Source organism: Prionailurus bengalensis, chromosome A2 (genome assembly GCF_016509475.1).
Source record: "Prionailurus bengalensis isolate Pbe53 chromosome A2, Fcat_Pben_1.1_paternal_pri, whole genome shotgun sequence".
NCBI lineage: Eukaryota > Metazoa > Chordata > Mammalia > Carnivora > Felidae > Prionailurus > Prionailurus bengalensis.
Window position 1 is genome coordinate 69399338 of NC_057348.1, and position 16601 is coordinate 69415938.

The following is a 16601-nucleotide window of genomic DNA, read 5'->3' on the forward strand; positions in this document are numbered from 1 at the left end:
AGGCCTGTCCTGAGACATCAGCGGGAGGAACACCCCATGGTGATTGTTCTGGCTACTTTTGTATCCCCAGGGCCATCTCCTCCATCCCGGGCACCTGGCTGGATCACTACCCCGAAGAATTTTTCCGGCCTCCAGACTTCACCAGCTTGAAGCTGCTGCGGGCGTATGTACGGGCCCACATGCCGGGCTCCGAGCTGCAGCGCCGCGCCCGCCTTCTCTACTCATGGCGGAAACACCGTGAGCCCAATGAGCCAGAGCCTCTGGGCGAGGAGGACTCTGGGTGGGAGATGTGGGCGTGTGGCGGGGACGGGGTATGCCACAGAGAACACGTTTCCTGAGACTGTAGGTGGGCCAGGCGTAGGGACTAGGCTCAGATCACTGTTCCATTAGCCTGCCGTCTGGGAGATTTCCTCCTGGTGGGTTCTTTGACTCAGATGACAATGTCTGCGGGAGAGGTTTCCTGCCATGGAATGGCACTCACGGTGATGACACCTTCTATTCTTGAAGCTTTGGCAGCAGCTCTAGAGCCCCGTCCAGGCGTGCCTCGGGAGCGAGCCCCCGCTATCTCTGTGGTGCCCACTGCAGCCTCGCGGCCCAGGCTGCCTGAAGCCACCAGTTCTCCTGGAGCTCAGCGGGTACGAGAATCGGAGACCCTCACTGCAGCGTCCCCACCAGGGCAGGAGGTACTCCCAGCTCTGGCTGACAGTCAGGAGCTGGAAGAGCCACCTGCCCCTTTGGTGGCCCCAGAGCATGAGCAGCCCCCAGCCCCAGCCGGCGGGGTCACGGAAGGGCTGGAGCAACCACCTCCTGCAGCTGAGCAACCAGCCTCAGCTCCCCAACAGCGGCTCATGTCGGCTGCAGCCCCCCAGCATGAATTCCCTGACCTTGTCGTTGCGTTCTTTGTCAGTTTAGTAGTGGGTATAGAGGTATTTAGTGTCCTTATATACTATTGGTTTATACTCAAAACATAATTGAAGTTTCAAAAAGTTTACGCTGATCCTGTGAAATTACAACTTCAAGTGTCAGTACGTACATTCGCAGGATTTTACACCCGTGACCTCTATGTACTCCTAGAACATTTCCATCACAGAGACACGTGGACTACTAATCACCCACGGCTCATTCCCTCACCCCAGTCTCTGCAACCAGCGATCTCGGTTTCTGCTGCTTTAGCTCCTCTGGGATTTATTTCCATGTGTGTGCAAACACACAACTTGGCCTGTTGTGTCTGGCTACATGACAGGAGACTGATTAATAATTGCTTAAATATTCAATGGCACTAATATTTTTTATGACAGAGGAACAGTCCTCAAAGAACAAAGATTAGGTGAAGCCCCCACCACTGGCCATGGTGATATCAGTCTAACGTGCATATTATAAAAATGCCCAAATGAAACCGTCAATATGCCATTGACGCTAATCTATTAGGCAATAAAGTATAAAGTTCTGGAAGGTTTCCTACAGGTGACATGTATTCAGTAAAGTGAAGATCTAAACAATGAGGACAGGCACCAAGGTGGCTCAATGGGCGAATGTGCCTCAGGTCACGATCTCATGGTTCTTGAGATCAAGTCCCAAGTCAGGCTCTGCAATGACAGCTTGAAGCCATCCCTGGTCAGGATTCCCCTTCTTGCTCTTTCCAAAAAGATAAATAGGAAACAACAAATACATACGGCAAAATAAATGTATATTCTTTGAGGAAATAATGGCCCCCAAGACATGGTGTCATCTTCACACTCCTTTGGCTTTGAGTGCAGCAGGTGACTGTGTTTGTGTTCACGAGTAGTGTGACAGGTTGGGCATCCATCCAGGACTATGGTCTTGTACTATGGGATGTCGCCACAGTGGGCAGGCACAGTCCTGTCCCCTTCTGCATTCTCAGGGGCCACACATCATCCTTTACTCTGCGTCTCCAGAAGCTGAATGACTGGGCCAATTCCAATATTTTCTCTCTCATCACTGTACACAAGGGCACGTGTGTACCGAAACTCTCCCTTTCTGTAGGAATGGACCATCGAAGGAGGCTGGATGCTATTGGAACAGCGAGTGGAGCACCTGGTACCTGCTTTCCTGGGTAGAGACCCCTGCTACCTTTTACATTCTTGAGCACGTACAGAGCTTTTGCTACCACCCAGCAGGTCCTGGAAATACTGTTTATGAGGTGAGCACCCTGCCCTTCACAGCCCAGGGCGATTCAGCCCCTGAAAGCTCGGAGTCTCAGGAAAGTCACCACACGTCCTGGCGTCTCACATTGTTCCTCTGATCCGGGTGGAAACACTCCAGGTCCTCAGTGGGGGCACAGCAGGGAAAGTCACCCTGGCCTGTGGAAAGCTCTGCTGGCAGGGCTGCGTCTCTGCTGGGTCATCTTTGTCCTCTTGCCCATGATCAACTTTCTGCCTCATCCCTCACTGTCGCCAGGTGTTGACTTGGGCTGTTTTCCCATTGGAAAAGGAGATTGGAGGCTCTATCTGTGTGTCTGAGTCCTGGCTCAAACCAGTCAAGGATGCCCAGGGTGAGCAGCACGCCCAGACCCACACCAATATGTGTGATGGAGCTGACTGGGGCCCTATCATTCTTCAAACACGCAGGAAGCCCCACTAGGTGCAGGCACTTCTGTAGGAGCTGACTGGGATCCAATGCGCAGAGCGGACAGTACCCTCCCCTCCAGAGCTCCATTCTAGTCAGCAGCCAGGGACTCTGGGTAGGACAAGACGTAGCATCCACAGGACAGCTCATATGATGTCCTTCTGGCCTCCTCCAGATACGGATGCTTCCATTCGGAGGCTGAGGAGGATGGCGGACCCCGGGAGCAGGAGAAACTGTGAGTAGGCTGAGCTCAGGCTGGAGGGCCTTCCTTCTCCAAGAGGGCAGTGCTGAGACTGTGCGTGGGAGGGGCTGCAGGACCCAGCATCCCACACGTCTGAGAGTCCTGTGAGAGGGCAAAGATCTGAGGGCTTCTCCCTGGAAGCAAGGAAAGGGGTTCTGTCCTGTCTGGTAGAGGTAGGGCTGTGGGCACAAGGAGGCAGCAGAGGGCGCCAGAGGACCACGTCAGCCCCTTAGAGAGTCCAACCCCATCCCTTCCCACTCACAGCCTTGCCTAGACCCCCATCAGGGGACCCAGCATAACGGTTTGGGGGAGCATCACGCTCACCACCTTGGGGAACATCCACGGTGCGTGCTTAGCAAGGGTACAGGAGACACAGTGAGGGCTCAAGGAGCACATATCACCCACACGATGGGAGAACGGTGTCAGTGGGACGACACCCACATGTGCACTGAGTGCATGAGGCAGCACAGAGGCACAGGTCGTCACGTTGAAGGCACCAGGAGGGTCCCAGCAAGCCCAGGTAAGAGACAGAGTCCTCTTGTCCCGTATTTGCGCAGATTTTCGTGGAGCGCTAGGGTATGCAGTGAAGGCACTGACTCACCCCGACACCACCCCTCCACTCACGCACGGACTTGAATTCCAGTGGGAGGTAGGCAGCGGGACACAGCGAGGAGTCTGGCTGGCTTCCCCAAGAAGGACAGAGACCACCACATCATTGGTTAAGGGGTTCCCGTCAAACAGAATCTTGACGGTCCCTCTTCAGTGACCAGGTCTCTCGTCGGCGGGACTGCCAAATCACAGGTGGACAACGTACAGAAGCACCCTCTGGGCGTCCAGGAGCAGGAGGCATAGAGGCCAGGTCCCACAGGCCTGTCCTGAGACATCAGCGGGAGGAACACCCCATGGTGATTGTTCTGGCTACTTTTGTATCCCCAGGGCCATCTCCTCCATCCTGGGCACCTGGCTGGATCACTACCCCGAGGAATTTTTCCGGCCTCCAGACTTCACCAGCTTGAAGCTGCTGCGGGCGTATGTAAGGGCCCACATGCCGGGCTCCGAGCTGCAGCGCCGCGCCCGCCTTCTCTACTCATGGCGGAAACACCGTGAGCCCAATGAGCCAGAGCCTCTGGGCGAGGAGGACTCTGGGTGGGAGATGTGGGCGTGTGGCCGGGACGGGGTATGCCACAGAGAACACGTTTCCTCAGACTGTAGGTGGGCCAGGCGTAGGGACTAGGCTCAGATCACTGTTCCATTAGCCTGCCGTCTGGGAGATTTCCTCCTGGTGGGTTCTTTGACTCAGATGACAATGTCTGCGGGAGAGGTTTCCTGCCATGGAATGGCACTCACGGTGATGACACTTTCTATTCTTGAAGCTTTGGCAGCAGCTCTAGAGCCCCGTCCAGACGTGCCTCGGGAGCGAGCCCCCGCTATCTCTGCGGTGCCCACTGCAGCCTCGCGGCCCAGGCTGCCTGAAGCCACCAGTTCTCCTGGAGCTCAGCGGGTACGAGAATCGGAGACCCTCACTGCAGCGTCCCCACCAGGGCAGGAGGTACTCCCAGCTCTGGCTGACAGTCAGGAGCTGGAAGAGCCACCTGCCCCTTTGGTGGCCCCAGAGCATGAGCAGCCCCCAGCCCCAGCCGGCGGGGTCACGGAACGGCTGGAGCAACCACCTGCTGCAGCTGAGCAACCAGCCTCAGCTCCCCAACAGCGGCTCATGTCGGCTGCAGCCCCACAGGATGAATTCCCTGACCTTGTCATTGTGTTCTTTGTCATTTCTGTAGTTGTTATAGCGGTATTTACTGTCCTTATATATTTGTGTTTTATAAATAAAAGATAAACTAAGTTCCAAACAATTTACTCTGATCCTTTGAAATTACAATTCAAGTGTCAGTACGTACATTCGCAGGAGTTTACACCCGTGACCACTATGTACTCCTAGAACATTTCCATCACAGAGACACGTGGACTACTAATCACCCACGGCTCATTCCCTCACCCCAGTCTCTGCAACCAGCGATCTCGGTTTCTGCTGCTTTAGCTCCTCTGGGATTTCCATGTGTGTGCAAACACACAACATGGCCTGTTGTGTCTGGCTACATGACAGGAGACTGATTAATAATTGCTTAAATATTCAATGGCACTAATATTGTAGTGGAATATTCCACTCAAGGAATCCACTAGAGGAATAGTCCTCAAAGAACAAAGATTAGGTGCAGCCCCCACTTGAAATATCTTCATTATCTGGCATGAGGACCCTCTGAGGTTTGACACAAGAGCAGAAGCCAGAAGAGAAATGTCTGGACCAGAGCGAATACCTTGAAAATCTTTCATGTTCCTCGACTGGCCATGGTGATATTGGTCTAACGTGCATATTATAAAAACACCCAAATGAAACCGTCAATATTCCATTTATGCTAATCTATTAGGCACTAAAGTATAAAGTTCTGAAGGGTTTCCTACAGGTGACATGTATTCAGTAAAATGAAGATTTAATAATGAGGACAGGCACCAAGATGGCTCAATGGGCAAGTTTCCGAGTCGAATTTGGCTCGGGTCATGATCTCAAGGTACTTGAGATCAAGTCCCAAGTCAGGCTCTACAATGACAGCTTGAAGCCCTGGTCAGGATTCTTCTTCTCGCTCTCTCCATATAAATAAATAAATAAATAGGAAACAACAAGTACATACGCAGAAAAAAATGTATATTCTTTCAAGAAATATTGGCCCAGAAGACACGGTGTCATCTTCACAGTCCTTTGGCTTTGAGGGCCCCAGGTGTCTGTGTTTGTGTTCATGAGTCGTGTGACAGGTTGGGCATCCCTCCAGGACTATGGTCTTGTACTATGGGATGTCCCCACGGTGGACAGGCACAGTCCTATCCCCTTCTGCATTCTCAGGGGCCACACATCATCCTTTACTCTGCGTCTCCAGAAACTGAATGACTGGGCCGATTCCAATATTTTGACTCTCATCATTGTACAGAAAGGTACATGTGTACCGAAACTCTCCCTCTCTGTAGGCGTGTACACCTAGCACAACTTTGGGGAAAAAATTTATATGCATTTTTCGGGCGCTGCCTCCAGGTTCCGATATCTATAAACTCTTGATTACGTTGGGGTCTTATGTGGAAAGCAGGGACCCCTGGGACTGAGTGGATTCCTGAAGAATCTGGAGGACAAGCCAGCACTGAGGCCATCAGGGTACCTAGGAGTGACCCATGGGGCAGGAAAGAAACCACATTCCCTCATTCTGACCTCCTGCACAGCATCCCTGCCCCATGCCCTGGAACACACCCATCCAGGCCCATTACCATGACAAACTCCAACTGCCTGTGCACCTCCTGTTCCATAGCTCTGCTTCTCAGTAGAGCAGCCAGGCCCTGCTTTCAGGCCAGTGGAGGATACAGGCTGGTCCACTGCTGTCTGCTTGCTGGCTCTCCTCCCAGGCTGGGTCGCTTACTCTCAGGAAAGCACCTTAAGTGCAGGTCAGGTCAATGAGTTAAAGACCAGGACCTGAAGGTGTTCATCCTGACGACTGAGTGGCAACAGCAAGAACCACCTGGACCTCGACAAGCCAGAGAGTCCTTTACACAGCACATCAGGAGCTCAAGGAGACTGCAGGATGGAGACTCAGTCAGGCTTCTGGTAGCGAGTCAAGCCCCTCCACCCTTCAGGCTCCTCCAGCAGTGACGCCCGGCACCTGCCAGCCCCATCTCTGGGGAGCAGTGTCCCTGTCATGAGCAGCCACACAGCACCCACTGGTGACCGACCACAGGGCACACAGGAATACTGCAGGGCTCCCTGATCTCACGGCAAAGAAAGTGCCATTCCAACTGACACATCCTCAGAGGATTCCAGACAGATCAGACACAACCATGTAAAATCCAATGTTTTTAGGTGCCTTTCAGGAAGTCTATGAAAAACATAGGTCTCTTCCCAACTGCAGTATTCTGAGATGAATTCACTGAGTGGTGGAGTCAGGCACTGGGTTCCAGGACAGAAAAGAGAGAAGGGGCTACCTCCCAAATGCACAGGGCGCATTGTGGGAATGTGTTGGGAAGCATATGTCAATGTCACAGCTCTCTGGTTCTGGTTTAAAGAAAATACATATACAAACAAACCTTGTTTATGGACTTGGTGGTGGAAAGGAAACATATATCCAAACAAACCTTGTTTATGGACTTGTTGGATTGTATCAACCACAAAACATTTCAGAAAACTTGCATACTCTCACTCCATATATCTTCTTACTCTCATCTAAATTCAATCGCACTATCCTATGTTCCCAGGTACTTTTTCACTTATTGGGAGTGCATGATATGCTCTAGAGAGACCGCAGAAACTCCACAACCTTACTGGTAGACCTAATAAATGAATTCAGTCATGTTAAGATATCTATGTCGTTGTACAGAACATCCTTCAATTCTGTACATGAATAATAAAGTATCGGAGAGGGAAATTAAGAAAATAATTTAAAATCACTGCAAGAGAAGAAAAAACTTAAGAGTAAATTCAGCCTACAAACACCGGGGTGGCACAGTCAGTGAAGCATCTGGCTTTGGCTAAGGTCGTGATCTCATGGTGTTGTTTTGAGCCCTGTGTGGGGCTCTGTGCTGACAACTCACAGTCTGGAGCCTACTTTAGATTCTGTGTCTCCTTTCTCCCAGTTCTTCCCCACTCATGTGTGCTCTCTCTGAATCTCTCTCTTTCTCTGTCTCTCTCTGTTTGTGTGTGTGTGCATGTGTATGTGTGTGTTTCCATGTATCTCTCTCTGTCAAGGAAAAGATAGAAAACTTAAAAAAGAAACAATGACTTTAACCATGAAGGAGAAAGACCTTTTTCCTGAAAAGAAGAAATCAGTGGAGAAAGAATTTGAAAAGACAGAAATAAGCAGAAAGACATTCTATGCTAGTGGATCCCAAGAATTAAGATTATCAAAATGTCCACACTACTTAAAGCCATCTACATATTCCCTAGGTGCAATCCCTATCAAAGCTTAAGCACGTTCCCAAAAATAGAACCATCCTTCAAGGTGGACAGAAGCACAAAAGGCTCTGAATACCAAAGTCATTGTGAGAAGGAAGAAAACAGCTGGAAGCACCATGCTTTCTGATTTAAAACTAGATATCAAAGCTACAATAACCCAAGCCGTACACTATTGGGGTAAAAGCAGACACACAGGATACTGGACCAGAACTGAAGGCCCAGGAAGAAACCCACACATATGTAACCAATTAATTCACAACCAAAGAACCAAGAGTATAACCTGAGGCAAAGGCAGTCTCCCCAACAGGTGGTGTCAGAATCACTGGGCACAGAAAAACAACAGGCATGGAAAAACAACCTGACACCTATTTACCCCACACACAAAAACGAAGTTAAAATGTATTACAGACTTGAGACCTGAAACCAGAAAGTCCTGGATAAGACCTTGGGCAGCAGGTGTGGGAAATCGCACAACGATGTCCTGAGTTGGGAGGTTCTAGGGAACGCTTTGCAGAGCAGATCACTGCTCTCTGGCCTTCCTGCAAAGAGCCAGCAGCAGCTCACTTACCTAGTTGGTGTGCATCTGGGGGGCAGGCGAGACTTGGCTGATCTAGTGTGTGTCTATCTAGGGGTTGGGTTCTGCATGGGCTCACCAAGTTCTTGGATCGTGTTGTCGCATGGAATATTTTATCCTGTCTAGATATGGTTTGCAGAATATCTTCAATACGTTCTTTCTAGCATGTGGCCCGCCGACGTGTTGTACATCGTTTGTAGGCTTAATGACTACGGGAGCCTGAGAGCAGCTTGCGGAGACGTCCCTTAACTCCCTCTCACCTCTCTTGACTTGCGTAGAGTCTGAAGCAATCCTTTCTGCTGTCCTTGGCTTTGCTGGACAAAGCCAAATGCCAAACCCACGACAATGTTTGGATCTCAGTCTTGACTTGAGTTTTGGGATTTGACACCAGAAGACAAAGCTACAAAGGAAAACTAAACAAGTGGGACTACATGAAACTAAAAAAACAAGTTCTGCACAGCAACAATATCTTTCACAGAATGGGAAGGCAACATAGTGAATGGGAGAAAATACTTGCAAACTACATACATGGTCAAGGGTTAAAACACAAAAGGTATCAAGATCTCCTACAACGCAACAATGCAAAAGCAAAGAGCAATGACGGACCTGGCAGAGTCCCGAAGAGGCATTCTTCCAACGAAGACATACAGATGGCCACCACATACATGAACAGAAGTTCCATGTCACTCCACATTAGGGAAATGAAAGTCCAAAGCCAAAGAGATATCACCTGAAACCTATCTGAACGGTCTTATCAAAAAGGCAACAAAGCACAAGCATCGGGTACAATGTGGAAGAAAGCGAATCATTATGCCCTGTTGGTGACATTGGAACTTGGTGCAGAGACAGTTGTAAACAAAGTAAAGTTTCCTCACACAATTCAGAGGAGAACATCCATATCATCCAGCACTTCCCTCAATTACCCCCTAGGTACTACTCAGAACACATGAAATCACTAACTCCCAAAAATGACTTCACACCTGTTATCATGCCACAGTGTTTATAATAGCCTGGAGGGCATTATGCCCAGTGAAAGATTCACATAGAGAAAAACACATATAAATGCTCGCACATATATGGGAAATCTGAAACAAAAACTAAGAAAACAAAAAACAAAAATCCTCAAACCAGAATGAAACAAGCCCATCAATACATAAAGATGATTGCAAAGGTGGGGGGGCAGAAAGGAGGGAAAAGGGTAAAGGTCAAAAGACATCACCGAATAAAATAAGACCATGTCAACAGGGAAAGACAGAGTAAAGGTGACTCAATATCTCAAATTCTAGTTTCCTCTTTTTCAGAGACCTTAGTTCAGTCCATTCCATTCACTAGACCTACTGGAATAATAAGGAATTATCAGGACTTGACAGTTTTTGCATGATGAGTTCTTTACTTAGGATTTCGTATCCAAAAGAACACAGTGCTTAGATTACTAGGTAACTTAGATTTTCCATTATTTTCATGGTTTCTTGAAGTACCATGATGTCACAAAAAACTCCTTAGATCTAAGTGAACAATTTCATTGCTCTAAACGTATGTATATACCACTAAAATAGTATAATAAAGGTAAGGTGCATTGTCCATCGCACAACAGTGATTGTTTTACTCCTTGTTGTAGTGAGCTTTGGTGACGAAAAGGTTCAGGGTATCGAGCTCCTTATCAAATTCCATGCCATGGAATATGCAGAATATAGTAATCATGGTAATCAAGAAAATAATGATCTTCAAGATAATCATAATCTTCTGAATTGCTGAGAGAGACAACTCACCCCACGGGGACATGGTTAGGAGCCTGAGCTGCTCCAAATGGCCGACACCACACCATCTTCCTGAAAACATAAAGCACCAGTCAGCTCGAGATGGAAGTGTGGGAAAGCCTCTGCTCTTAGGCCTTTGCTTTCAGTGAGGTCAAGGTGCTGCCTTCAGGATGTGTTCAGCCTTTGAGACAGGATTGGAACTCTCTAGTGAAATGAGATCTTCCCATGCAACAAAACGCATTCCTTGCAAACAACTGGGTCCCTGACGCGGTCCGGACTCCACACGGGCCACAGCACCACACTCACGCACACACACTCCCCCCAACAACCGGGGAGAGGTACAACCCATGCAGTGAAAGACCGTTTGCCCAAGACCTCATTTCCAAAGGAGGCTGAGAGAGGAGCACTGCCTGCTCCAGTACACACGCACGGGTTTCTAGGGACCCGGCGGGCTCCGAGTCACTTCTCCCTCGTGCTGCCTGGGGAGTCCCGGAGGAGATGTGATTGCCAAGGACTGAAACTCTGGAAACACGGAACGAATGCAAGACAGGAGGCGCTCCACGGAAACGGGAAGCACCATGCCCCACGGATAGGAAGAACAAAACCCACAAGTCTGCCTTGGACAAGGAGCTTTTCCATCCACCTTCCTCGCCAGAGTGCGAAGAAGACGTTCCCACCCAACATGTCCCAAAGAGATGACTTTGGACTCCATCCACAACACCCAGTTCTCTTCAGCACACAGCTCCAAGTAGGAAAGAGTCTGGACCACCCTCGAAAACACAGAAGCGCCACTTCTTCCTGGCTCCCTGGCTCCGAGTTCACTGATGGAATGCACATTGCCTTCAGAAATGAAAAGCTCAACCAGGAGTTGCACTTGCCCTAATCCAGACTCCTACCCCCTAGTCCCATGGACTCCCACGATAGAGGACCCCCTTTCGCCACAAGCGGGGTGAGATCTCGCCCTCCCCATCAGAGGGTGCAACTCTGCCACCAGGGGCGGCAGGGGCGGGGCTGGGCAGGCCAGGAGAGCAGGTGTGGAGGGGGGAGGCAGGAGGCCTGTGTTCACCTGCTGCTTCCACTCTCCATCCCTTCAACACCGTCCCCTGCTGGCCTCCAGCAACTCAGGCCCACCACCCTGACTCTCCCTGGAATGTTTCTCTGGAATCTCAGGTCCCTTGTACTTCATTTTCACAGGCAGGAATGATTCCTCCTGCTCATGGCTGCGACTTCCCTGGCCCTGCCTTGACACTTTCCCACAACCGCAGGTCCACGCTTTCCTTCCTTCCTTCCTTCCTTCCTTCCTTCCTTCCTTCCTTCCTTCGTTCCTTCGTTCGTTCCCACCTCCACCCGCCAACCACCAACCCAGTCAGACTTCCATGGGCACTCAGGGCGCCCCCCCTCTCGACCTGAGCCACTCCCCACCGCCTGAGCCTAACCCCCTACTCGATCTGGGGCCCTCCTCCTCCAGGGAACCGGGGTGCAACCCAGAAAGCCCACTCCTGAGGCCTCCAGACTGCAGCCGCAAAGGAGCCCAAGAAGAAGCCCGGAGCACCAGGGGAGGGGGGGTGGTGGTGCTCATGGAAGGGGAAGACAGAGGGGGGCAGGGGGGAAGGCCTCGTGCGACCTTGTCGCTAGGGTCCCTACCTTGGCAGCACCGCGACTGAGGCAGGTCCTGGAGGGAGGCTGTGGGTCTCAGCTGCTCCACCTTTAGGCTTCTCCCAGATGGTCTTTCGGGGGCGCCGGGGGGCATCGCATCGCGCTCTGCCCCAGCCAGTGCTGGCACTCCACCAGCGCGCCCAAAGACCGAGGCGCCCGGGAAGCGCGTCCCGCGCCCTGCCCTCTGGCTCCAGGAGCAGCAGGAGCAGCAGGGCCGCCACCCTCCCAGGCTGGAGGCTCATGGCTCCCAGTCTTCTGCACGCGGGGCCCCGCCCACGCTCCCGCGAGCGCTCCCGGTAGCACTACCGCTACCCCTACCGCCAATGCCATGGCTACCGGGTCGCAGGCGCCAGGCAGCAGCATGTCCCCGGTCGGGGGCTGAGGTGGGCGTCAGTCCCTGGCTGGCCCAGACACTTGGGGCCTTGGGGCGGCAGTCGGGCTGGGAGCCAGGACTCACAGCACCGCTGCAGCCTCAGCTGTGTCCCTCACCGGGCTCCGGCCCTGGCCCACGCCGCGTGCGCGCACTCGTGCGCGCGCTCCCGCACACCTGCTTGGGCCCAGGATCCAAGCCGCCCCATCCCCCCACCCCCACCCCCACCCCCACCCCTACCCCCCCGCAGGGGGCACAGCTCCTGGGCGCCAGGGTCTGCACCACCGCACCTCCCTGTGCCCACCAGATGCTCTGACCGACTGACCGCCAGCCTGACAGCCGGGAGCCAGGCAGAGGGCTCCACAGACCAGGCCAGTGGGACAGGGACTGGCAGGTGTCTCCTCCCAAGGTGGACACCTCCCTGTCACCCCTCAAGAGACCCAGGAACCTTTTGCATAGCTGGTTTCCCAGGGAGGTGGCTGCACGTGAACCCAGTGATCCCTCTTGCATCCCAGGCCTCTGTGTTTCTTCTGCACTCTGCCTCCCATTCCCGCCAACCGGGGACATCTACAGCCGTGCACCCTCCTCGCTCGTGACCCGTGCCCGCAAGGGCAGCCCTAAGGGACAGGGAGACACACTGGGCACACGAGACTCCTTCCACCTCCCTTCTCCTTGAAAGGCCGGTGCTTTTCAGCTCTGCATGCCCTTCCCATGGCCCTACCTGGACTGCACCACCAGCGGTCCCACCCTCAAGTCCACCCTGCCACCGCGGACTGTGGCACATCCTTCAACTCTGTGGAACCGCCTGTCCACCTCCACTACCTCCCAACCCCCATGTTTCCTTCACAGTGTGCCTCAGATCCCAACTCCTCCGTGCCATTTTTCTTTTCTTGGGTTTCAATTGCTTTTCAACGTTTCTTTCTTTTGGTGAGAGAGAGAGAGAGAGAGAGAGAGAGAGAGAGAGAGGCCATCACCCATGCGATTGTGCAGCAAGCATCGACTGAACGTGCAAGGCGTACCAGACCCTGCTCTGGAGGGCCAGTGTGCAGAGGTGGGCAAGGAAACGTATGCCTGAGGATTCAAGGGGAGCCACAGGACTACCGTCCAGGGTGAGGAGGAGTAGAGAGACCAAGCAGTCAAGGCTTTCTACGAAAGGAGCATCAAGGGCACGAACCTACGCAGCCCTGGAAGGAGAGCAGGGAGTCACGGACATAGGGATCATGGAAGGCCAGTCCCAATGGGCAGCCTTCATCACGTGTCCTCACCTGAGGCCTTGCAAAGAGGCACCCCCAGACTGGACCTGGTAGAAACAGGACTTACAGCAAAAGCTCAAGACTGGTCTGTGGACTTCATGGTCATGGGAAGGACACCATCCCACAAGCCCCACCAAGGGACTCTGGACTCTGGTGACTGGGACTTACTGTGGACCATCAGGACCTGTCAGGACTCTTTCAAGTGCACAAGGGAAGACAAAAGGAAGCCACAAACCTAGGAGAAGAGAGATGCAAAACCTTTCTCCCCCCAGGGGCAACGTCAATGATCGCATGCTATACAAATGCAAATGCCCTCTGCTAGCATTACAAAGGTCACCAGTGTTGGGCCTCCTTGATCAGTCTCCTACCACAAGTGCACTAGGGTTCCATTGGCTCCATAGGGGCCATTTGCCTGCATTCTCCGTGGGAGCAGCTTCCTATCCTACCAGAACACTCACGTGTGTCTCCCTGTCATGGCACGTACTGAGAGATACGAGAATGACGTTTCCCTTTCATTTTGAACATTGTGCTGATGCCTCCCTCCTGGCTCTGCGTCTCCACTGACAAGACTGTTGGGCTCCGTTTACATGGTGTGTGTGTGTGTGTGTGTGTGTGTGTGTGTGTGTTTCTGTGTGTGTGTGTGTGTGTGTGTGCGCGCGCGCCCGCGCGAGTGTGTATGCATATACACATAGATACACATCCACGAATGTGTGTACGTATATGTAGACATGTATGTGTATGTACATAGGTATCCCTATGGACACACAGGTAGATAGATCTATATATCAACGTAGCTGTTTTTTCTTTTGAAAATACACACGGCAAACTCTGTGGGCCGCCTGGATGACTCAGCTGGGTAATGGTCCGACTTCGGGTCACGTCAGGCTCTCAGGGTTCCTGAGCTGAGTCGCGCCTAGTGCTCCGTGCTGACAGCTCAGAGCCTGGAACCTGATTCCCTTCTGGGTTTCCTCTCTCTCTCCCTGCCCCTCCCTCGCTTGTGCTCTCTCTGTCTCTCTCGCTTTCTCTCCGACGTGAACATGAAAAAAGAAACAAAAGCATGTGGCTCTGGATCTCAGCTCACGTCACGATCTCACAGTTTGTGAGGCTGAGCCTCCACAGGGAGGCCCACCTCAAGATGGGCGCCAACGATGCGGAGCCCGCTGGCCCTCCTCTCTCTCTCCCTCCCTGTGTGCCCTATCCCTGCTCACAGGCACACATGCATGCGTCCACTCTCTCTCTGTCTCTCAGAATGAATGAAAGAAACAAAGAACCTCAAATGATAACACGAAAGGAACACCGTCGAGTTCATTACTACAGCGAATGAATGGCTGTGCCCGTGGCCAGCACCTGCCCTGGGGAACGTTCTATTTCCTATCTGTTCATGTTTCTTCACTCTGGAGACACAGGGAGCGAGAGAGCAAGCTGACAAGCCAGTGACCGCCAGTGGGGGAGGGGCAGAGAAGCAGAGAGCGAGACACACAGAATCTGAAAACAGGCCCCAGGGCCTGAGCTGTGGGCACACAGCCCAGCGCAGGGCTGGAACTCAGGAACGGCGAGGGCGTGACCTGAGCCCAAGTCGGAAGCTCAACCCACTGAACCACCCAGGCGCCCGGGGAAGGTTCCATTCAGGAGTCCACTCCATCCATCCCCGCCCATTTCCGCAAGGTCAGAGCCCTTACAACACATACCACCAGGAAGGATGCTATACAACTGTCCACAACCTGCCCTCTGTCTTCCAAAGAGGCTGCCCTGACGATAGGTAGCAAAGAGGGCGCTCTGATCAAAAGGCCCACGGATAAAGGTCATGCCTGCCTACCCTTAGGGCCTGATGACTCCCCAGGCTCCCCTTGCAGCGCACACTGTCCCACGGGAAACGTCGTGGCTTTGGGTTCCAAGGAGCCCTGCAGCTGAGCGCAGGCCACCGGGAACGACCTCACCGCAGCTACCTACCAGGAGACAGCTTCGCACCCTTCACCCTTCCTGCAGGCCCTGTGCTCAGGGTCTCGGACCAGCCAGGGCGCAGGACGCAAGCAGAGAACGTTAGCATTTGAGGACGCAGAAACGGCCTTGGGGTTCCCCTACTCGGGGAACACGTTCACCACCAGGGCGCCTGCGACGTTGGCAACTGGCACACAGGGCGACGGGGAGTGTGGACCGCAGGAAATGAGGGCCCTCGGCCGCTTCTCCTGCAATTCAGAGGGGGAACTCGCCAAGGTCACCTCAGTCACCAGCTCCCAAGAAGCCTCCCTGCGGAAGGGATGGTGCCATCGACAGCCTGTTCCTCTTCCTTCCAGCCCTGCCTGGGTTTCAGGGGGAGCTGAGCACCGGGGCGGGGGTCCTAGGAAGGTCCCGCTGACCCATGCCCCCCGCTGCGCCGCCACCCTCACTAAGAGCCCCGCGTGTCACTGTCCAAAGCGTCTCAGGCTGGACTTGAAATGATAGGGTTCCCCGCAGAGAGCGTGACTCAGGCCCTAGAGCCTATGTTGCTGGATTCCCCGTTTGAGGGCACACGCACGTCTCCAAGCCCACCTCTGCTCGCAGGACACGCACGCTAGGTGCAAATGCTTTCCCTGCCTCTCGACAGGCAGCGGTGGGAAAGCCAGCGGTGCAGCACGCTCATGTGGAGCCCGACTGCCTGGCTTCATGCCTCGAGTCCTCCCGCCTCACAGCAGTGACCCCCGGCACACATTCTTTCACATCTTCCCTTGGAAATACGAACGGGGACCAGAGTCCTTGCCGAGGTACTCTGTGTCGTCACCATAGATCTCTCCAGTGCCCAGAACAGTGCCTGGAACAGGCTAAGCGCTCTACCAAGGTGGGATAAGACCAACGAGAAAACAAACACGCCTAGGCAGTCCCCTCCCTCGTGGCCAGCACCTAGGCAACTGCTGGGGATGGTGAGGCAGGGGAGGGATCCCTTCCTTCCCCCGACCGACCGTGTCCGGCTCCCCCTCCCTCCTCAGGACTTCCCCCTGGCATCAAGAAAACCTCCCTGCCTGATTCTGGGTGGTGCCGGCTAGGAACCCAGTGCCTCAGGGAGAGGCCCTCGCACATCTCCCTGGATACTTGGACGGGCTTTCAGGTCAACAGACTCTGCCTCCTCACCTATATGGCAACAGGGACTGCACACCCGTGGAGCCGCTTCAGGACGTGCAAAGCATCAAAGGTGTTCGGACCACA

The 16601-nt window shown here is 53.2% G+C and overlaps 1 protein-coding gene and 1 long non-coding RNA gene across 4 annotated transcripts in view; one reads left to right on the forward strand and one right to left on the reverse strand.

The window, feature by feature from the left end:
• Nucleotides 1–16601, reverse strand: part of LOC122487691 — a 241785-nt gene that overhangs the window by 117011 nt on the left and 108173 nt on the right. The window lies entirely within an intron of this gene.
• LOC122487682 (ral guanine nucleotide dissociation stimulator-like) overlaps nucleotides 1–16601 on the forward strand; it is a 146373-nt gene that overhangs the window by 100503 nt on the left and 29269 nt on the right. For 2 of the 3 annotated variants that reach the window (XR_006298438.1, XM_043588485.1), the window contains exons 4-5: nucleotides 3764–3930; nucleotides 4201–4376. Coding sequence is in view for 2 of the 3 variants with exons in the window: in XM_043588485.1 (XP_043444420.1) it covers nucleotides 3764–3930; nucleotides 4201–4376 (343 nt within the window). In the remaining variant the exon portion in view is untranslated. Of the gene's footprint in view, nucleotides 1–3763; nucleotides 3931–4200; nucleotides 4681–16601 lie in introns of those variants that run through there. The other variant, XM_043588484.1, reaches the window with a different exon arrangement.